Source organism: Acromyrmex echinatior, chromosome 10, assembly GCF_024713525.1.
Source record: "Acromyrmex echinatior isolate Ae372 chromosome 10, ASM2471352v2, whole genome shotgun sequence".
Classification (NCBI taxonomy): Eukaryota; Metazoa; Arthropoda; class Insecta; order Hymenoptera; family Formicidae; genus Acromyrmex; species Acromyrmex echinatior.
This window is the reverse complement of record NC_141861.1, coordinates 7,736,621-7,759,372: the sequence shown is the minus strand read 5'-3', so window position 1 is coordinate 7,759,372 and position 22,752 is coordinate 7,736,621. Positions and strand designations below refer to the sequence as shown.

Genomic DNA, 22,752 nt, shown 5'->3' with positions numbered 1-22,752 from the left:
TTCAATTTTGCGATATCGATAAACATTTGGATATTAAGACTAACAATAAGACTAGAAACAATATATATTTTCACAAGAATTGAACGCCGGATTAAACAGAAGTCTTCTACTAAGACATTTGAAGGACTTAGCGATAGAATGTAAAGAGTTTGGTTTTCGTTATCGAAACTCAAGGAGATTAAGAAGTAAAACAAATTTTGTAATACTTTACTTAAAGAAGTAAAACAAATTTTGTAATATTGTACAAAGAATAAAATATGAATACAATTTGCATACCTTATGTTTTTTAATTCATTACATATTTTCACTAAAATTAAAAAAAGTAAGTTCTTTTTTTTCTAATTTTAGTGAAACTGTGCAATAATAAATTAAAAAACGTAATGCATGCGAACTATATTCATATTTTATTCTTTATATTACGAAATTTCCATATAATGGAAAGTATGCTGAAACTTTTGAGTGTACATTAGAAATTAGTATTTCTCTTTGCTCTATATTGAAAGCGTAAAAGCGTGAATTGTAAAACAAATTCGCAGAATCTTTATATCGAAGAGTTTGGCTCTGCCAATACCGATGATTTTAAAGTCTCGTACACATTGAATGTGTTGTCTGAATAGACATCCCGTCAAAGGTACTCGATCTTATTGCCTCTCGTAGAATATGAGCTCCTCAGGGTTTTGAATCTTGTAACTCGCGGTAGAGCGCGATGATGCAGGAAGTGCATTAGGCAAGGTTCCATCTAAGAGATCCCACTTGAAGAGTTTGGTATATCCCGCCAGGACGCGGCGCCGACGTTTATGGTGCGGAGCAGGTGGAGGGATGGGAGATGGGGGATGGGGGATGGGGGTGTATAGTCTTCGCTTCGATACAACGCGCGTACGGCGCCATCGCGAGGGAGGGAGGGAGGGAGGGAGGAAGGGAGGGAGGGAGGGAGGGGGTGCCCGGGCGCTTTCGAGGGCGTGTCTGCGGGTTGCAGTGTGGGAAGATGTTGCCGCGTAAGGGATGTAAATGCACGGAATACCCCCTGGGCTTTGGAAGCGCATTCGCGATGCATTCGATGCGCGCGTTAAAGCGTCGTACAGCAGAGCACGCGGGCGTTTTATTTGTGGATACTCGCCGCATTTCCGTGCGAAACCGTCGGCAAAAACGCCAGAAACTCGCCGCAGCCATTACGCTCATCTAGTCGGATAGGTCTTTAAGCATGCGCGCTCGCCGCATTTTCAGCCCTCAAAATGGTATCACATGTGGTAAAGTATCTTTTTATGCACTCGAGGCGCGTCACTTAGCGGTAGCACGTTTTATCTGCCTTTTTCGTTTTTATATATATTTATTTAGTTAACATATTAAACTTTTAGTTAGAAATGTGAAATAATTGAAAAGCTCATATGTAAATATTATAGAAATATTATACATTCGATGTGAAGTGCAATAAAAGTATTAAAAAAAGATGCGTTTTTTTAAATAAAACATGTATATATATTTTGGAGATATTTCGGAGGATTATCGTAAAATTTATACGCGGTTTTTCCAATTATTCCTATGCACAATTTTTATATTTCAAATGACTATTTTGTATAAATATTCCGTCACGAATTATTATACTAAAAATGTTACATATATGTATAACAATTATAAGCAAACTCAAACGTTCCTTGCTCTGCATGGAAAAAGTATACAAATTTTCGTAAACAATTCACATTTTCTAATTATCAGACCGCAGGTGTTATCTATGCCTTTCTTAAAGGAGGAAAAAAGAGGGGGAATCTTGAAGGCAGTTACATCCCGGGGGATTTCGGGCGAGTTAGTGGATAGCGGTACAATCTCCATTAGCGATTTCTCAGGACGTGCATAGTCATTTCCCGTAGGTGGCCCTCCCCTATGCTCGTTCGTGCACATACATTGGCCTTAGGGGTTGGAAGGTTGCCTCCTCATTGTGATCGTTATCCAAAGGATCCTCGATTACCTTGCCAGCAGATCGGACTCCGGCCAGAGTTAGGTGTTTCGCGGTCGTTAAGGTAATTTGGGCTGTGATATGTCCTGAAACGGTTCGCCGGATTTCACCCTTCCACTAGGTACCTATACGCAAAACGAGCCGGGCCCCTACTGCTTCCGGTCGACCATCGAGCGATCGCATTAGCTAATGCGTCAGGTAAAAATATATTTGAAGAGAAAACATAAGTGCATCCGGCAGTTTCCTTGACGGACGCGGCTTAATTACGTCGGAGCTGTCGTTGGTTTGTTCCACTGACGTGCATTGATGCACAAACGATCTAAATTCTTTAATCACCTTTCATATCTTGTCGTCTTTCGATTTATAAAATTCATCATACTTATTGTTAATTATTATTATTATTATTATTATTATTATAAATTATGTATTTTATTTGAAAACGTTATTATGGAAGACATTTTATTTATATAATATGCGGTTTTTAAATCTATTGAAAAATACTAAACTTTAAATCTGCCATTATCTACCGTAAACGCCATAGCTTATCGAAAATGTACTTAGCTCTGAGACTTTTGAGGTCTTGCGCGTGGGAAAATTTGTATGGAAAGAACGCCGAAGGAAAATTTTTTACGAACAGTTATCGCGCCCATACCGTCGAAGTGAAGGGTCGTACGGAAAGGCAAAGTCGTGGCCTATCGCGGCATCTACGGTTAAGTACAAGTTTCGCAATAAACTTCGCGAACCTTTACCATGCCCGATAATGTACTTGGCTTCCGAGGTGCTCGTACTTTGGAACATGCGAACGGAGGAGCATGGAGGAGAAAGAGAAAGAGAAAAGAAGAGGAGAGGAGGAGAGAGAGGAAAGAAGAGAGGAGAGGAGACGAGATATCGACGACACGGCAACTAGTAAAAGCGCGGGATATGAGAAAAGTTAGAAAAAAATATGAATTTACGATTTCGCTCTCGCTAAAACGTATATATCATAGAACGCGGAAGGCGCGAGAAGGGTGGATTTTAGACTTCGTATTGTTCGCGTACAAAACCCGTTTTATAGGCTCGTCCCGGTTCTTATTATCGTGAACTCACTATCTTTCGCTCTCCGGTCGATGTGATAGAAGGAGAGGACGTGAGTTTCAAGGACTTTCCCTCCTTCGTTTTCTACTCCTTTTCCCATTCCTCCTCCTTCGCCTCCACCTCCTTGCTTCGGCCGAGGAGCTCGTGCTTTCTTCCCTCGTTTCGACTCGAGAAGTATTTGTTCGGTGAACGTTCCGCGAACGATTTAATTAATCCGTGAAAAGCACAGTCCTCCGTCGCCGTTAGCCTGTGGGCTGAGCAGTTACGGCCAAGAAAGGAAAATAATTACCGTTACCGGAGCGTTTCTACCCCTCTTCTACACTTTATCTTACATTTTATCCACATTTAACGGACCGTGCACTCAGAAGAAGTCTTCCTTCCTTTCTTTCTACTCTCGGAATGCTCTTTACTTTCTTCTTCTTTCTATATCGATAGAAAATGTTAACATTGTCATTTGCGCGGATTAGGTCGAATAGATGTTCGAAAATCATGAGTGGCACTAATGTACACAATAATTTTCGTCGACAGAAAATTGCGTAAGATATTTATGTAAAAGCGTTTTTTCATTTCACCCGACAGATCTCTATTAAGGCACGTCACAACGTCCGTTATGTCCCAGATCTTCATTTCCTCTCAATTTTCTATTGTTTTTTTAAACTTCTGTAGACTATATTTTCTGTAGACTCGGGCTATTAATGAAATAACGCGTGCTCCATTCGAATCGAACGCCTTCGAGATGCTATTCGCGTCTTTTCTCCGAGTTTCACACGTCAAACAGATAGAGTTACTCCAAAGAAGCATTATGCTCTCCGGTATCGCACTTCTACATTCAAACTTATCCGTATGTGTACTTTGCGGAATACATAAGCGTGACGTCGGAGTCGTTCCAAGCGTATTTCCCGAGACTGATCTCGTTTATCAGCCTGTGAAATAATTTACGCACTACGGTTCTCCTGCTAGTAATAGGGTTGCCGATAAGATCAAGATTTCGATTATTGTTAGTCGATCTATTATTTTTAATAGCGTATTCTTACTGTAGACTGTCAAGTTTGCATCTTTTATTAGAAGCTCTGAGGCAGAGAAATCAATATCAGAACAGTCTTTCGAATGAAATATTTGTTATGTAAAATACATCTCTTTATTCTTAAATTATACAAGACAAAATATTTTTTGTGATTTTTGAAATTTTATATTGATGTTATGTATCCTTTTCATAATAAATGAATTTTTTTTTAAATTCATGCACAGTTTATGACGAGATTTTTAGGTCACATTATTTTTTTATAAATAATCTCGATGGACAAAAAAATAGTTATTTATTTATACATACAAGTATATGAAAGAACGATTTTATTGTAATATTTAGCAAAATAAATTTGGCAAAGTATTAATAATTTTGTTGAATCATTAAAATAATTATATATAAAATTCAAACATGATGAATAATTCTTGAACATGATGAAAAAATTTTGATATCCTAGCAATCAATTTAATCTAATATTAATACAAAATAATATTAATGTAACTGTTTTGATAGTGGAACAAAATTATCTTTCAAATCTATCTCTTTTCGATTCAACGTTTCATATTAAAATAATTTTTCCATAAATCCATTGTAGCTCTATTGTTAATTTATAGTTTATATTATATGTATTATAGATTTTTAGTATTAAGCAATCTATACAGAAGAAATTATGAGAATATACATTTACCTATATTCTACATTTTATTTTTTTGTGTTCATTTTGTAACCAAATACTGTTTTACAAATGGAACTGTTTTACAATTTTCTAAATTTATTTTTGTAAAATACCACATTATCTCTTCTCTTCAAAGAGCGACGCGACATTTTTATAAATACTATCCTAATACCATGCTTCGTAACTTTAAATCAGGAATCAATTTTTATGTAATCGTTAAGTTTTAAATTTAAATATTGATTATTAACAAGTTATTGTATATATAAAATGTAAATAGAATGCCGTATTACCTTCTTCTCTGTATATAATATATTGTTAATAAAAAAGAAAGTAGAAATAAAGAAAATAAAAATATATCTCATTATCATAAAAATTTGCAAGAAATCATATCACATGTGTTAAAAATACGCTTAATTACGCTCAACCGTGACGCATTTAATTCCGCGTTTGCCTGTCCCGAATGCCATTATTACGCCGCGTAATTTCGTTGGGGGACGAAATACGTAGCAAATGCGCAGACACGCGTTTTCTTAGCAGGCGAACGGGGAGTTGCCTTCACGGGGTACGCCAGGGGATACGCCAGTAATGGATTACTTTTAATTAAGTAAACACCCGGATTACGTATCGCCATATACCCTTGCATCGCTCCATTACCGCGGATTTTCCAAGACGCTTTGTTCGCTACACCAAGATTGCAATCCCCTTTCTCGACGCTCCCGGGCATGTCTGCCACGTTCCGTGACTTCATCGCGCTTATTCGATCGCGGTTTGCATTTCCGCAGGATCGATTTTAACTTGCGACCCCGGAGCGAACGGATTTTTGGCACTCATTCACCCTTTTGTTTCCAATCATCTAAAGTCCGGCACCGAAACTTCAGAGACTAATGTCAATTTCAACAAAATCAAAAGAAATTCAATATAATTTTATTTTAAATATAATATTAAAACTTTTCGTGCTCTGCATCGTTAGTTTAATTATATATTTATGGTAAACTTTGGAAATAATGCACGTTTTTTTTAAAGTCTTGCTAAAATCGAAATACAATATTAAGGACGTCAATAACATTCGTCTTATTAATATTTTATTTTACACAGTCTTCAAAATAGAACTAAGAATTTAAATAAAAAAGAATTTGCGAAATAAAAAAAAAACTAATTCAAAGAACAAGATTTTACTACATATAACTCTCAATTGTAATAATAAAATGAAAATAGTGGCGAAAATTCTGTTAAAAAGTATGACGAAAGTTTGTATTTTAATAGCCTTTCTTCTGCATGTTTCGTACTTTACATTTTTCAACTTTTGATGGATTATCGTAAAAAGTGGAAAGTCCGTGGATCCAAAAAAGTGCTTATGTTACTATCTACGAATGGTTCCGTAGGAAGTTAATACTCGGGTAGACGTCAACGTCGTCACCGTCAAGATGACGTCGGATGTTCAGAGGTGGAAAATTTCACGTGAGTTTTGCCTCGCTATTTTGGTTACAAAACTGTTGATACGTTCGACGATATCGTAGATTCACGTGAATATGTGCTATTTTTGTTGCCTGTGGCATAAAATCTTAGTTTTTAGCACCATCAAATCGAGAAGTTTTTGACTTCGCAATAAAAATGTTGCTAACATTGCTAACATTTTGAGACTATCGATTAAAAATGATCACTAAACCATTAACGATTGAACTTTTTAATTCACTTTGAAGCTTTTTATTGCGATAGTTGCTTTATCTGGTAAAAAGAAAAATAAAGAAAGTAGAAAAATCATGTTAAATCATATCACAATTTGATTCATGGTGATATAAAAAGTTCTATTCGCAATAAATGTATTCTGTCTTACATTTTATTCTGATAGTCGCAAAATCAATGCGCGTTTAGAATAGCGACAGAATGGCGAACGTGATAAGACGGAAACTTGGTTTGCGCACGATTTACATCCACTTGCCGAGTTTTTACGCATTCATCTTCGTTCGGAACGTCCGTCGTCGGAGAATCGAAGCATTCTCCGTCCGTCGGCGGAAGGAGAATGCAATATTCGCAGAGGCGGGCCGTGACGAAGTCGAAGAACTCTCGCGTTTCCTTCCCCATTCTTTTCGAAATGCGATTTGATATTTTTTGGATATTTTCCGCGCGCACAGAAATAACGCTCTCAACGCAAGTTGCGACTAACTTTCGTTTCGCGAGCGTGGGTTTAAAACTTTCGTCCGAATCGTGCGTTTTCTGACATGTCTACGAAATCTCGTGCGCGATTTGTTTCCCTGCGAAACATGGAAAGAGAAAGGATGGGAGAGAACGAGCGGCAGCGATTGTTCTCCCGGCGCGAATCTCGTGCGGGCTTTGTTGCCGATCTTCGGTGCAATATTAGCTTACGGAAAAGCTTCTCTACTACCTGCGGAACGTAATAACGTAACATCAAAGTTTTAGTTCTCGTCCCCTGTAGTTCCTCTCTCTCCTTCTCTCTTCCTCTATCTTCCCACGCCCTCTCTCTCTCTCTCTATCTCTCTCTCTCTCTCTCTCTCTCTCTCTCTCTCTCTCTCTCTCTCTCTCTCTCTCTCTCTCTCTCTCTCTCTCTCTCTCTCGGATTTAAGCCTCAACGATTCGATCCCTCTTACCGTTTCCACCTATCCTGATGCAACGAGGAGGGTTGCAAAGTTTCTGCGGAACTCATTTGAATTTTTATTCAATCCGTAAAACAAATAATTATCGCGGCAATAAGCCGCTGCGGAACGCGTTCCTCGAAAGTTGAAAGTGCACAAGAGTACTTTTACGGGCACAATTCTCGTATAGAACGATTCGAGCTTTCGCCTTTGAACGATTTCTTTCTCTCTCTCTCTCTGCATTTTAAAACAAATTTGCATCTTTCTTTTTTTCTATTTATATGCCTTCGAAATGTTGAATCGATTATTTTCTCCTGATTTCATCTTCCTAGTTGGTAGTCCAAGGTAAAAAGGATTGATCCATTGAAAACTTTTGAACACTTTAAAAATTACACATCATTTAACTTCTTTTCGCATAATTCCCTCTTTTTAATTAATTTTCTTATATATTTTTGATACGTCGATGTTATCCTAAACAAGATTTGCATGTACAGATTGACTAGTAAAATTGAATTCGCGAACGACAAAGAAATCTGCATTAGAAAGCTTCTGATTTACGATAATAAAAATTTGTAATACTCCGAGTTTTCGATTGACATTACTTTCTTATCTCGTTATATTACTTTCTTGAAATCAGTTCTATATTTACTATATTTACTATACTAGTTGAATGCACATAAGAAATTAAAAGCAAATAAAAAGCGAATATAAATATCTTCGAATCGATATTTCTATCTAAATTTATAATTTAATCCAATTACTTTAGAGAAGACCGATGCCGAAGAATAAATTTTAAGATACATCAGATGCGCTAGTCTTTTTTAAAAGTGGCGGTTTAATAAAACATTACGTAAAGAAAAATAGAATCTCTGATAAGAAATGTATGCAATTTTCATAGATATCCATCCAGCTATTGTCTAATATTAAAGGAGAAGGTGAGATTATGGTCAGTGTAGATTAAATATTGTGGAATTTTTTATTCCAACAGTAACTGACTGTTATCATGAGTATAATATACCAATACAGAATAGTTAGAATTTACATATTATAGAGTTATATTTTTACAGTTAAGCATTTCGAAATGTTTTTATGGTACTTTTTAACATTTAATTTTTTACACACATATTTCCTCATTCTCCTTAAATTGAGCGTATTATAATACAAATATATGAATATGTTATTGTTTGTTATTTAAACATTTTATTTGGCTATGTAAATTTCTCGAATTATGCAAAGTTAAAACAGTAGCATAGCATTTTATTATGTAGCTCCCTTAAACGTGCTTATTGTTAATAGTTTCTTTTTTGAGATTTTTATATCAAAATAATTATTCCATTAATCGACTTTAGCTCTACTGTTAAGCTATAATTTATGTTATGAGTACTACAGATTTTTAATACTAAGTAGCTTATATGCAGAAGAATTTATGTATAAGTACGTATATATATTTGCACACATTCTGCAGTAGTTTACTTTTTTGTAATGAAACATTACTTTTTTTAAACAAAATTAATTTTTTAAACTTATTTTATGGAAGATTACATTATCATCCCTGTTTCTCTTCGCTACTATTCTGCAGTATCCCCCCTTTTTTAAATACCCAAAAGAATAAACGTTTCGCAATTTTGAATTCAGTAATCAAATAATAAATCAAGAATTGAATAATTCAACGAATGTAATCGTTAAGAGAGTTTCAAATTTAATTATTCATTATTAATCAAATTTTTATACAAAATGTAAATAAGGATCATAATATCACCTTCTCCTCTACTGTATTCTAATTAGTTGTAACAATACTGCATTGAAAATGGACGAGAACTTGTTAGAGTTTTATTCAATGACTGAAGCAATTTTCCTGATATAAAAAATACGTGCGATTTGTGTAGACACCTGCCCAGTTAATTGCCTAGTATCAATAGATTACTATTAATTAAAATATTGCGTATTTATTTATTATCTTGTTTTTCTTCAAATGGGTTTATATTTTGCTGTATATTTTTCTGCGTAGTAACCACAGACAAGATATAACATTTAGATTCTAAGTAGTTTTACTTTTCAGTAGTAGATTGAGTAAATATAACTGTCCAATAACTGCTTAAAAAGTGCACAAAGTTTCTATCAAGGATCCGCATTCAAGCGAATTCGACAAAGGCTTCTCTTAATGTCGTCTCTTAATGTCGTCTCTTAATTGTGAATAACGCGTATGTGTGGTCAACATAGATTCCCGTCTCGTACGAAACCATATGGGGCACGTATATACTCTCCACAAAACCGCGCTGCAGCAGTTTCCGTCGCTAGTCAAGATAAATCTGACCGTAGTTAATTGGAGGCGGGAACGAACGTGCTTCCTTTTTATTTACTCTTTTTTTCTAACGCCGGATTAATGCCCGGCGCGGGGTAAACGATGCGTGTTTCCGCGTTAATTCTAGATTGAAATCGTTATGCCGCTGCGTCGACAACTCGTTGGAAGTACTGGGCACGCGTCGCGCGATAGTTTTCAATTAATTGCGCGATTTAGTGACCGGCGCGTTCGATGAATACCTGATTCGTTGTTACCGTGATATGATCTTTCCGAAGCACGCGCCAAGTACACGCGTCACGCATGAATTATCATCTCTATATATTAAATTCCCAATTTTTTAACAGGATTGGGACGATCCTTTTGCCGTTTTAGCGGTGATAAGCTCCATATCGAGTTATTATGTATTTCTCATTTCGTTAATAAAATGGAGATAACAAAATATGATAATATTCGTAAGAATTAGAAAGGTGCTTGGAAGGAAAGCTTAAAAGATTGTGCGTAAGTTGCCCATATTTTGACTGTTGCTCGTAAAGTGTCAACAATCGACCATCAGCGTTTATTACAGCTCCGCAAAAATTCTACGAGCGCATATCAGAAGCTTTTCAATGTACGTTTCTTTATCGCGCGAATTGAAGGAGAACAAGAGGTAAGTCGTTTCCTGCAAGCGATCACTCCGAGTTTACGAGGTCGCAAACCCGCGGATGATGTACGCACCAATGTCCTGTAGAAGCTCGTAATGGGCCGACTGTACATCATTTCACTTCCACTGATCCGCTAGAGAAAACCCTTTATCCTTAATCATTTCTTCCTTTTCTAGCAATTTGCGTAATTCAGCCAATTATGATTAACGTTGGGGCGTCTCTTAGTGAGGCGAATGGTGACAGTAATAATTACAGAATGTACGATCTCGTAATAAAGGGACGCAAGTAGAATAAAGTAGAATAAAGAAAGAAAATGAGATGACTTTGCGGGAGATTTATAATTCAAGTAATTTAGAGAAATGACTTAATAAGATAATTTTTAAAAATTACTTGGAAAAAAGTAAAGTTCGGTTAAAAGCCGTAAAAAGGTGAAGCCCTTCGGGCGCTCACAACGTAGGAAAAATTCTAAATGCGCTGGGATGTTGTGCAGAAAGGCAAAACTTTTGATCATCACCGCGATTGATAGTGGAAAATGCAACGGCCAAAGAAAGATATCGAAGGCAGCCGTCGAGAAAGGCGAAAAAAGAGAGACACGCCATCGTTCTACGTGCAACTGCATTGCACCATATGTCATACTGGAACGCGCGCGACAGTATCCGGTGATAAAAACAGCGAGATAACGACGGTTGACTCAGATCCAGCTTGTCTATTTTTTGACGCAGTCTGTCACGGGCGCAAAATATATCCACTGCACGTTTTCTCGCAACTTGATTCTCAAATGCTGTCAAATTCTATCCAGAGAAGAGTATCCTGTTAGTAATCTCGTTTGGTCAGTTAGAATACAGTATGTAAACTCGCTGTAACTTTTAATCTGCATACGTCAAACTAGTCCAACTGATCGCAATTTATTAATATCTCATGCCATTTTAGCCGAGGTCAGTTTAAATTATTACAGAATGACTAGTCGAATCTCATCCCTTTCTGATTCTCAACCGGTTTAACTACTTTTATGCCATTCACAGTCGCAAGATAATATCTATTCTAAGACTGTAACTATAACAGTTCCGAGCAATGGTGCTTCGTTATATCGCGTTATGAAACACACTCCAAGCGTATGCAGAAGGTGATGTTGCGCCAGAGCGCAAAACTCCTGATTATAATGGTTATCGTAGTACTTGATGACGCTGAGTGAAGTGGAGGTCGGTCGTCGAGAGACAAGGATGTGTCATAAGGCAGTACCTGATGGCAGCTACTATTATCTCAGTATACCCGTTCTTACCGTGCTTCTTATGTTCCATCTCGTAAACTGTAACGTGCGCGATGCGCGGACTTGGCAAGATCTCTTTCAACGTAGTTTAAAGTTACCAAGATCGAGCAGAATTTAATAGCCTCAATTTTCTCAATTAATATAGTTGGCTGATAAAAATTTCTTTAATCGTCAAATTACACGTTATCGTATAAATGAAATGTATTTTCTGACGAAATATCGTAAAAATTGACATTGTACATCGACACGTAAACGGGAAAGTAATTATGCTTCGTTAATTTCACGTGTGAAATATTTTCCGTTACGTTGGCATTTCTGCAAACAAAGGTACAGGATGGAGAGAAACAGGGAGGAGAAAGAGTAAATTTATACGTCATATATCGTATCAGGGATGATTTTTCCATTACAGCGATGTGGTTCAGCCATCGGGATTATATGGACGAAAGGAAAAAAGAGAAAGAGAGAGAGAGAGAGAGAGATGTAATTTTTAATCGCAAGCGGTCCCGCGAAAATAATTCGTGACGCAGTGTTTGTTTAAGGAAATTACCGGGAGGATTAAACGGAAAATGCGTATCGATGTTGTGTCGCGAGATTGATAGGCGTTTTTTCTGTTTCGAGTGACGTTTGCACCATGAACCCGGCTGCGACATTTTCCCTCGTTCGCCGATTCGAAATTATAACGCGACGTCGGCAAATATTGACGGCGCGACGCACAGCTGAAGCTGCCGGGAGGACCCGATCTAACACTCGTGCGATCGATGCACGACGAATAAGCATCCGGTTATTATGATTCCACGTCGACATGTAATCGCAGACTTTTCTCCTCCTCTCATTTAGTCGCGACGTGACGTAAACATTAACCTCACGAGGTATATCCAGACCGCTTTGCTCTATTACTCCGTCGATCTCGTACGATGGCGGGAGACATTTAAGCCCCTTGTAGTCCTTCGCTGAAGGAAAAGCTGGCTCGACACGAGGAAAATGATAAAGGACGCCCGAGCTTACCGAGGAAAATTCTCCACCCATCGTTTCGTTAGGGTTTCGACACTTCGCACCGAGGGATTTTTCCGGATTTTCCGTCAGCTTAACTCCGCCCCTTCGTCTTAAGAAATGTCTCCAGATAGTTCCTTGGTTCTTTCATATCGGTACGATGAATAATGACTCTTGATTTCGCCAACCAAATCGATTAACTGTATATATAGAATAAACGTGTCTTTTCTCAAATTAAAAGCTTAAAGTACAATTTTAAAAGGATATAATGTCGCGTTAAATTAATCATAAGCATATTAAATAAACGGTACTAACGGTAACTAATTCCTGTAACTTTTCTATTTTCAATTTGTATAATAACATGCGAGAATCATAAAAATCACGAACGAATCGCTTGATCGTGAAATTAATTTCTACGAATTTCGTTCCGCATCCATGTTTTCCGAACGGGATCGATGAAATTTCCAAATAACGCCATACAGCAGCGTGTTTGAAACAACACAAATTAATAATGAGCTGTAATATCGCGGAATAATTGATTAAAGATATATATGGGCGCGGACGAAATTGGTATGCCCAGAACTCTTCACCCTTTGATTGCATTATAATGCGCCGCTGCCCGCGGGGTAATTGAATTACACCGTATTTTGTATAATTTAAATCGCCGAAAATCGACGGCCAGAGGAAAATTTCATCGGGCTTCATTTCGCATTCTGCGTGCGACGTACCCGCCCTATTTTAATAATTCATCCGTCACTCAATATCGGTGGCGTTATTGAATGGCGTACCGTTTCGCACGGAGTGAGAAAGATCGAGCCGAAGAAAAAGACATGTCGATTTTTGTTTCATCGTTTCGTCCTCGAGCTTCGTCTTCGTTTTCTTCACGAGGTCAAGCCTCTATATACCATCCGCTGCTGTGATTATCCGATTCGGCTCGTATTTCCGCGATACATCTTAGTTCGCAGCCACGATAAATCATGCCCTCCACCTCTTCCTCCTCCTCCTCCTTTTCTCAACCTTACCAGACTTGTATTCTCGTGAACCGCACCATGATCGGTCGCCCTTCGGGCCGAATCCCTAAGAAGACATAGAAAGAGAGACAGCAAGAAGTTTCTTTACTTATTTCTCGACTTGACTCAGCGGATGTTAAGAGTCCTTCTGAGTAAGCCGTGGGTGGGAAAGGATCGAGGGAAAATCCGTGAACTGTGAACCGGAAGATACCGATATGGTTGGATGATAAACGAGGAAATGTGGAGGGGCAAAGGCAGGCGAATCAGATGAAGTCGGAAAAGCTTCGGTCGAAAACATCCTCGCCCTCGATCGACTCAGCGACATCCGGTGTCGTTTCTATTTATACGCGCGAGTCAAGATATCGAAAATAATATCAAGGCTTTCTCCAGCGTTGAAACTGAATTATGATATAATTCCGATTTCTCCGCGGGGCAGAGATGCGATTCAGTCACGTAGTAGTATCGAAAGAGCCGGTATCAGCTCCTTTCGTAGGAATGTATGGCTGCGAGTGTATTGTCTTGGCGGCGAGACGTATAAGCCAATAATACCGCTATTTCTGCGCTCGTTGGCCGAAAATAGAGAAAAGAAAAGGAAGGAGGCGGACATGAGAAGGAATGGACTGAACGGAACTGGAAAAAAATCAGTTTTCCATGATCCTCTTTCGGACGTCGCGGGTCGCCATGCCGTTCTCCGTTCGCAATCGTTATGAACAATTGAATTTCCGTTTCCTTCTCAAATGCTGTAGAGCCTCATGAAGTCTCGATTCCGTTAGTCGACGTTATTCCGGCAGAATGGGAAAGGAAATCGCAACTCTTGCTACTCTTGCTACTGGGGAAAGAGGAAGGAGTTTCCTTCCGGTGTGTGTTCCTTTTTAAAACGTATCTGGAAACAATATTTCCCCATCGCGAAATCTTTATCTCTCCCCTCTCCTCCACGCTCTTTCGGTCAGTTTTTATGACCATTCGAAACAGAAAGAGAGAAAAGGAGGGCGCATGAAGAGCGAGACGGAGAGATAGATGTAAAATAAAGTTCTGCGCGAATAAATAATCGAATTACCGGGCAAAGGCAGTAAATGTACAACCAGTTCGACAATTACGCCGCACCTGCTCGTACAATTCTAGGACGCGGAGGTAATTGGATTTTCGTGAGAGCATTACAAACTCGCGTGCACGGCTAATCTTTTTACGCTACCGTCGGCTTCGTTGCGGAAGCTTCCGTACATACAAAACGGTAACACCGACCATGGACGTTCCACCTCGTCACCGTCAGTGTCGGCGACAACAAACCGTCGGCGACGGGGAGGCGCTGCGATTACGCGCGCGTACATTTTGAATCGAGATCTACAAAATCGACCGCGCGAGAGCAAACCGAGCGTAACGACTGATCCTTTTTCTATCCGCTTCTTTCCTTTTTCCTTTTTTATTTTTTTGTGAAATTAATACAGTAAAAAGTTAAACAGAGCATCGGTGTCATTAAAGCGCGTTTCCACGCAACGTCGTACATTTTTATGACTAACCGCGGATGGAATTTTTTACGAACAATCTCAAAAATTTAAAACGAGTTTTCGGAATATATGAGTTCATATAGCCGCGAACTAATTTCGGTCGGGGAAACAATAAAATTTGCATACACCGGCGCACCGTAATATTATACCTCAACCGTGGAAGACTGACTCGCGCCATTTTTTTTTTTGAGGTCACGACGTGTTTAATCCATGATCGTTAAGCACAATATCTCATCGCGTTCGTCAATTGTTTATAATACAAACCAGTCTAGTTTGAATTTGGCTGCAGCGTTCATTTATAAAAGAGTGGACCCAGTTATTCAACGAATGAAGAATTTCGCGCAAATAACGAAGAAAATAACAAATACAATAAATGTTTTCTCAATCATATGTCCCAAAATATACGTAAACAATAAATAACTCTCAATATCATAGAATATAATTGATCCACGTATCAGGCTGCCTCGCTTTCTGATAAAGTGAACTGCAATGTTCATGAAATATTGGCGTTCTAAAGTCTTGTGTCCACAATGCTAGAAATAGCTTTGAGATCTCGGTCAGAGAAAGAATTGACAAATCTTAATAAACAATCTCTTTGAATAATTCGATTACATGATGAAATTGGTTAATTCTTTCTCCGGGATTTTGGACCGATTTCTAGCACCGTGAACACAAGGCTTAATAAATGGATCTCGACATGGAGATAACTCGCGAAGCGTAGCTTCTTTATAACTGACCCAGTTTTTTAATATCTCAATTTTAATGGAAATTTGTTCGCGAACATAAGTTTGGATTAATGCATTGAAAGAAAAGATTGGTTGCTGCAGCAAATTAGATGATAAAATATGGCATAGCATTTTTAATTGGTTGCAGCAGCCAATATTTGGTCGCAGCAGTCAATTTTTGGTTACGGTAGCCTATCCGCAATGTTAATATACGATTTCGATAGACTGACGTAAAAATTGACTGCTGCAGCCAATTAAAAATGCTGTGGCATATTCAGCTAATCTTTTCTTTCAGTGCGAAACTGAAATTTCTAGAGTAAATAATAAAATTTGTGTAAAAATAATAATATTTAATATAACATTATTCGTATAAATGTCTGATGGTTCTAAAAGTGATAAAAGGAGATGTTTTGTAATCATATTAACAATTAAACGGATAGATATAGTACGAAGTAGAATAATTAATTTAATAGATTCGATTATAATTAATATTAGTAAGAATTAATAAGAGAATTCTTAAGGGGATATTCTTAGGATTATATGGATTACAAAGTTATTTAAATAGTTACAAATAAAATAGAAATAAAAATAGTATAGAAATTCACACATAAAAAGATTAATTGAAGTAGCAGAATTCAAAATTGAAAAAGTAAAAATACGATAATTACTAATAATAAAATACTATTTATTGAAAAAATATATACGAAATGCTATTCGCGTTTACACTTCGTCAGAATTATCGATACGGTACACTGAAAGAAAAGATTGATTGCTGCAGCAAATTAGATGGTTAAATATGGCATAGCATTTTTAATTGGATGCAACAGTCAATTTTTGGTTGTGCTGCAGCCAATTGTTGGTTGTGTTAGCCTATTTGCAATATCAGTATAGGATGTCAATCAGTTAACGCAACCAAAAATTGGTTGCTACAGCCAATTAAAAATGCTACGCCATATTTAACCATCTAATTTGCTGCAGCAACCAATCTTTTCTTTCAGCGTATTAGTGCAATATAAGAATAATATAAGAAAGCGTCGCAAATCGTTTTCAGCGTGAAACTTTCCCGTGGTATTAACGGGAACGTGGCGGTCGCGACGATGATCGGACATCTAGGCGAGGAAAATATTCAGTGGAGTTTTCCCGGAGACTTTCTTACGGAAGAAAAAGTGGGTGCGATCCGGCGACAAGAAGACGGCGAGCCGCGGTACTCTACCAAGGCGGTAGAACAGAAAGTTCGCAAGGAGACGACGGAGCTATTCTTCCACGGCGGGTACGCGGCAAGTCGGCATACTTCGGCGACGAAATGCCATACATAAAATTCTGAAGTTCCGGCACGTAGTTTCTTTCTCGTTGCAAACGCGTGCGCGAGAATGTCGGCGACAACGCCGTGTATTTCCGGAATCGTGTGCGCGACTTGTTAGCTCGCTTTCTCGCGCATTCGCTCGTCGTCCTGAGCTACGTGGCGCATATATTTCTATCTTCGCGGTTGTTTCTTCATCTCCGCTTCTAGCGGACGACGCTGACTTAGGGATATGAATGGCGAGACGTTTCCGGGAATGTAGTGCAACGTGCACGCGTCACGTGGAGCGAGCGTGTTTCACCTGCATCCGAAACGCGCGGCGGATAAAAAAATAAAATAAAATAAAATAAAAAAAAAAAAAAAAAAGAAAAAGCAGCGGCGCTTGATAATGATCGTTAATTCCGTCGTAGTAACGCTGCTTCGCCATTGCGACGCAGCAGAGAAAATATATTTTGCATTAGAGAATACATATTCTCGTTATAAATAATTCTGTTACGCTCTTCGAAAACAGTGCTACGAGACGAATCTAAATTCGAGTGTTGAAAAATGGCAGAACAATGTCAGAGCAGTGAATAATGTCAAAACTGACGTTACATGTATTTTCGAGTGAGGCCATGAGTAGTAAAATGGCGAAGTAAAAGGTAAAATAAAATATTTTTTGCCGGTATAAAATAGCGAGCCGTTTTAATATCAGCATATAATTTTCAGTTTCAATTCGCAATTAAAGTCATATTTCGAGTATTCGCACGCAAATTATGGAATTATGGAGATATGAATCAAAATTTAGAACTCCTTTTCACATGCAAATGTCTATCCTTTTCGTTATCAGACATTTAAATTCAAAGAGACAAGTAGTCTTAGTATCTGATACGTTTTATTCTTGAGAAAGAGGTTGAGAGATGTTAATGATAAAAACGAGATTAAATCCGCCAGTTTTCCTTCCTGCGGCTTTGTTCCTTTCGATCGATATTCCGATACTCCTGTGTTTCATTGTCCCCGATGGATAGGTCGGCGATGTGACTGGCAATTCAAGACTAACGCTGCTAATCGAGATATCGCCTGTACGACACGCGGGAACCAGGGACGTGTTATCGGTGGTTTCATGCTCCATCGATCAGCTCGCACACGACACGACCATCTCGGCCACGCTTTTTCCGCATCCTCCCTTTCCCACCTCGTGAGATCACGTCGACGTATAGAATCCGGAGGTGGTGGGATACTTCGCCACCGTCGATTGCCGTTTCCGTCTCCGTCGTTGTTGTGCTGCCGTCGAAAAAGGAACACGGCGCAGGTATTGTCCGGATATGAAGCGTGTTCAGATAGCAGCAGGAAGAAATAACAGGCGGCGTGGACAAATGGCGAAGCGGAAAACGCGAAAGCGGAAAGTCAAGAGTCGTGGTACGGTGTCGGATGGTGCACAAGGGCGGAACAACTTGGAATCGACTCGCCCCATTGCCCATGCGATGTAACAATGGCATCGACGATTTTCCGTCCTCGAGTTTGACTTCGTCGAAGCAAAAAGCTGCTCGAGCGGCTCACGGTATTGTGCTCGTGAAGGAACTAACTGCCAACCATTCGCGAGACATTCCTCAAACCGTAGGGAGGTAGGAGGGAGGTCTACAGTTAAGTCGATGGGAAATCCAGAAAAATCTTGCACACGCTGCGTCGAAAGACCCTAACGAAAGGCTAAGTTGGAATTTTTTCCCGGAGCGCGAACTTGGTATCTTTTATCATTTTTCTTGACTAGAATCGACTGCTTTTCCGTCTCAAGGGTGACGAAGATTTTCCGCGCGGAAGCGTATGCTCGTCGCGAAGAATGAAAAATGGAAGCAGTCTTCATCTCAATTGTCGAAACTGTCGCGTTTTACATTCCGATTAAATTGTCAATAAATCCGATAAATAAAGAAGATTAAATTATTCCCCTCTTTCGTGATTTAAAATAAATATTTTTAAAGATTTTTAATTAAAAAAATGTATCAATTAGCTCAATTCCACCTTTCTCATATATTTTCGTCCAATGGACATAAGGAAAAGGAGGAACATCGTTTACCGAATTTTTCATGGTAAGCTTCACCCTCTCCTTGTTATTTCCCTCGGTAACTCTCTCGCCTGTGGGATGGACAATGACGTTTCCATTCTGGAAATCGACCTCTCGCAAAAAGGTACTCAACGCAGGCTGACGCGCAAGGCGCACGCGGGAGACAGCCAAGCGGAGAAACGAGATTCTCGTTTCATGAAATTTCGAAGCGTCTCGACGCCCTCTAGGGACGCGTACCGGGGAGTTTATCAAAATTGAAACGCGACACCTTTGTCGGGAACTTCGTATACCGTTGGAAGTCGGTACCGAGGACGACACGTACTTACTCGAGCTCGTCTCGTCGCTCACCGGGAAAATTGGGACACCGAAAGAGGTGGTTCGAGGTAGAACAAGCCCTCAAGGTTAATCCGAGACAACTCCAGGATCTCGTACGGTGGTACGAATTTTTCGTGAGATGGCATTTCAAGATCTCTAAACGCCTTAGGCACTTCTGTTCTCTTGGAAGAGAAACTTGTTTTGCCATACGAGATGAATATCTGTAATCTTATACAATTGATTAGATTACAATTTAAATCTAATTCTTCTTCGAAATTAGGAAGACTATTGATTTAAACTGTTGCTATTTTTAAATTTAGATACAGATATATCAGATATGTTATATTATTTAAAGATTTGTTATATTATTATACATATAGGTATATGTTTAGGCAGGGTGAAAATATGTTTATGTAACAAAAAGTGTTTATCAAATCATTACCTAGATAACAAGCTGATATATTTATCGTTATTGTGATGTCAAAATGACATTAAAGACTTCTTTTTACATCAAAATAACATCAGCTTGTTACCTAGATAATAACATACAATTAAAAAAACAAACTCTAGAATATTATACCTTATTAAATACCAAAAAGACTCTGCACCAAAAAATTGTTATCAATTGATAAACTAAAGATCGCTCTATTGATGAAAGATTATATCCGTGGAAAAATGCGACTATCGTTAATGTGCTCCCGAAGCATCTTAAAGCTTGTATTAAAGTTAAAAATAGTTATTTTTAATGTTAATAATTATTTTTGGAATTTAATAAGATATAATTAAAAGTTTAGATTTATTATAAATATGATTTAATAAACACAAAACTGTAGCTAAACTTTCTTACCACCCTGTACATAAAAGTTAAATTATAACTGGCAGATGCAGTGCGTAAATATTCTATTAATCCTGTGAATTATTCTGAAGGCTCTGCCGTTCTTTCCATATTTTAGCAAATGAGATTTTTTTCCAAGTCTTGAACATTTTTAGATGTATGAAAAGACGTCGACAGCGGCTGGATGAGTCTTCTCGGCGATAAAAATCGCTCGGCCCTTCACGCTTAATGCCGGATACGGCATGCGGAAGCGCGCTCGAGGAAGTTAATCCCACGAATCGTGGGCTTCGTCAGCGCGTTTGGATACTGCGCCGTATCGTTAAATCAAGTTAAGGTGCTCCGAGCGGACAGGCAGGCACGGACGTGCGCGAGGCCGCTAATCAGACGGACTAATGCGCAACTCCGGAGCTATCTGTAATTTTCATCCAGCGCGGCTAACCAGATTAGTGAATTATTCGGGGCTAAATCGGTTAACCTCTGTGCTGTGCAGAGCGCGGTTAAATTTGACGATACGGGCCGCGCTTACGGACCATTTCGCGCCGCGCCGCGTCGAGACGGTGCGGTGTCTGTGTGCGCCCTTATTTCCCGTCGTCCATCCCTTACCTCGAGTAATAACGATCTTCTTCACTACGGCAATTCTCGGTGCTGAATTTTTGAAAAATCCTATCATATATTTCGCAGCGGGGAGATGCCGTGCAACAACGGCAGATAGTAACTCTCCGCGAAAAAATCCACGCGGACCAACGCGGAAAGCAATAATAAATTTATGAAAATTCCATGCGCGCGGAAATATGCGCGACAAAGCAAATATAATTTGCCATTCCTTGCCAGCCGCTTTCAATTTACTCCGCCGCGGGATTTGCATCGGAGAGCGACAAACGAATAAAAACTCATTTAGTGTTCCGTAAATATTTCGCGATCGATTTTCCCGATTCGGTACCGATTCGGTTGAAAATCGCGAGAGTCTCATTCACTCGCTCGCTCGCATTTCCAGGCTGCGTCGCGAGTTTGCTCGGCAATAATTAGTTTGCTTAGGAATCTGGGGAATCGACGACGGAGTCGATATCCGGTGTACGAGGGTTGCCGGGTTGCGAAGCGATAAATCGAATCATCACGCTTACGGTACGGTGGGAAGCGGAGACGACATCGAATCCGATCCTCGCGTCTAATTATTAATCGCGGCGGTGCAATTATGCCACGGCAGGCGGATACGCACACAGCGCGTTTACGTACGCACGTGCGTTACCTGGGCTCTGTTTGATTTCACGGGTCATGTTGTTTAGCAGAGTCGGCGGCATGTCATCCCGACCCGTCTCTCTTTCTCGTTCTCTTTCTTCCTCTTTCTCTCTCACCCGCATTTTCGCGTGTTTTCTCTTTTCGCGTATTCGCGTATGTAAATGTATACGCCTGTCCGGCGCTAGGCGGCTGTGTTCCGTTGTACGTTCCTCGTTTCTCTACACGCGTACATGTGTGCACACCCAACACTCCCCAACACTCCCACACGTTCACCCGTATCCGCCGTGCCGCAGCTACGCTTCCGCGTTATGTCGAAAAAACTACATCGCGAACGTGACATCGAGATAGCACGCGAATTCTGTTTGTCTCGCTCGGTCACCGGGGAATAAATGGGGTCTCACTGCGCAACATCGGCGATGAAAACCTACGCGGTAGGAACGTCGTACTATTAAACAGTCAGTCATTAAGCTCCCCTTAAAGAATGTACATGGAAAGACTGATTTTTCTGAAATACCTAAAAATTAAGGTGAATACACTGAATATACTGTAAAATATAAAACGCTAAATTTAATTTAAAGACTTTCTGAGACATGCCTGAATGTTAAAATTAACATTTTTTTGGTTAATTTTAATATTTTTACATGTCTCGGAAAATCCGACTTACGTCTTTAACTTAAATTTAGTATTTTATTTCTTACAATATACAGATCTGAAAATATAACTATAATAAAATATAAATATAACAAAATCGTTTTTTCTGTGTACGAAACCATCTTGCTCCAGAAACGAAAAAACGATGAATACGTTTTTGCTGCATTTTTAATGACTATTTTTCTTGACGTTTTAATAGATAATGTAAAATCTGAAATTGGCTTTGAGCGTTAGGAAAGATTTTAAAATACGCAAGAGTTTAACAATAATGTAAAAACAGACTTTGACAAAGAATAAACTTTGTTATATATAAACCAGCATTTTTAATAATTTTCTAAATTTTTAACAAGCTGCTCCATAATCGTATTGTTCAGTGAAAAAAGGTTACTTTAAATTGACATTAAATTTAAAAATAATAACGAGCGTTTACTAAAATACCATGTTTCAGCTTCTTTAGTAGCAGATAAAACCAAGTTCATCTCTTGTATGTATTTCTTTTGAAAGTCTTAATATCGTCATTTATGTAATTATATAACATTATTTCCTTTAATAATATGTTTCTGAAAGTAATGAAAATGGTGGAGACAAACCTTTAGACTGTAACTATAAATGATAAAATTA

The 22,752-nt window shown here is 38.8% G+C and overlaps 2 protein-coding genes across 18 annotated transcripts in view; one reads left to right on the top strand and one right to left on the bottom strand.

Moving 5' to 3' along the window:
- The window catches only part of Lar (tyrosine-protein phosphatase Lar), a 468,166-nt gene that overhangs the window by 89,153 nt on the left and 356,261 nt on the right, over window positions 1–22,752 (bottom strand). The gene's annotated exons all lie outside the window — the stretch shown is intronic.
- Window positions 1–22,752, top strand: part of LOC147908252 (uncharacterized) — a 326,417-nt gene that overhangs the window by 77,519 nt on the left and 226,146 nt on the right. For 2 of the 7 annotated variants that reach the window (XM_087410670.1, XM_087410669.1), the window contains one exon: window positions 16,808–21,654. The exons of the other annotated variants lie outside the window; for them this stretch is intronic. In XM_087410670.1, coding sequence (XP_087266796.1) covers window positions 16,808–17,072 — 265 coding nt within the window. In that variant the 3' untranslated portion in view covers window positions 17,073–21,654. Of the gene's footprint in view, window positions 1–16,807; window positions 21,655–22,752 lie in introns of those variants that run through there. 7 annotated transcript variants of the gene reach the window in all.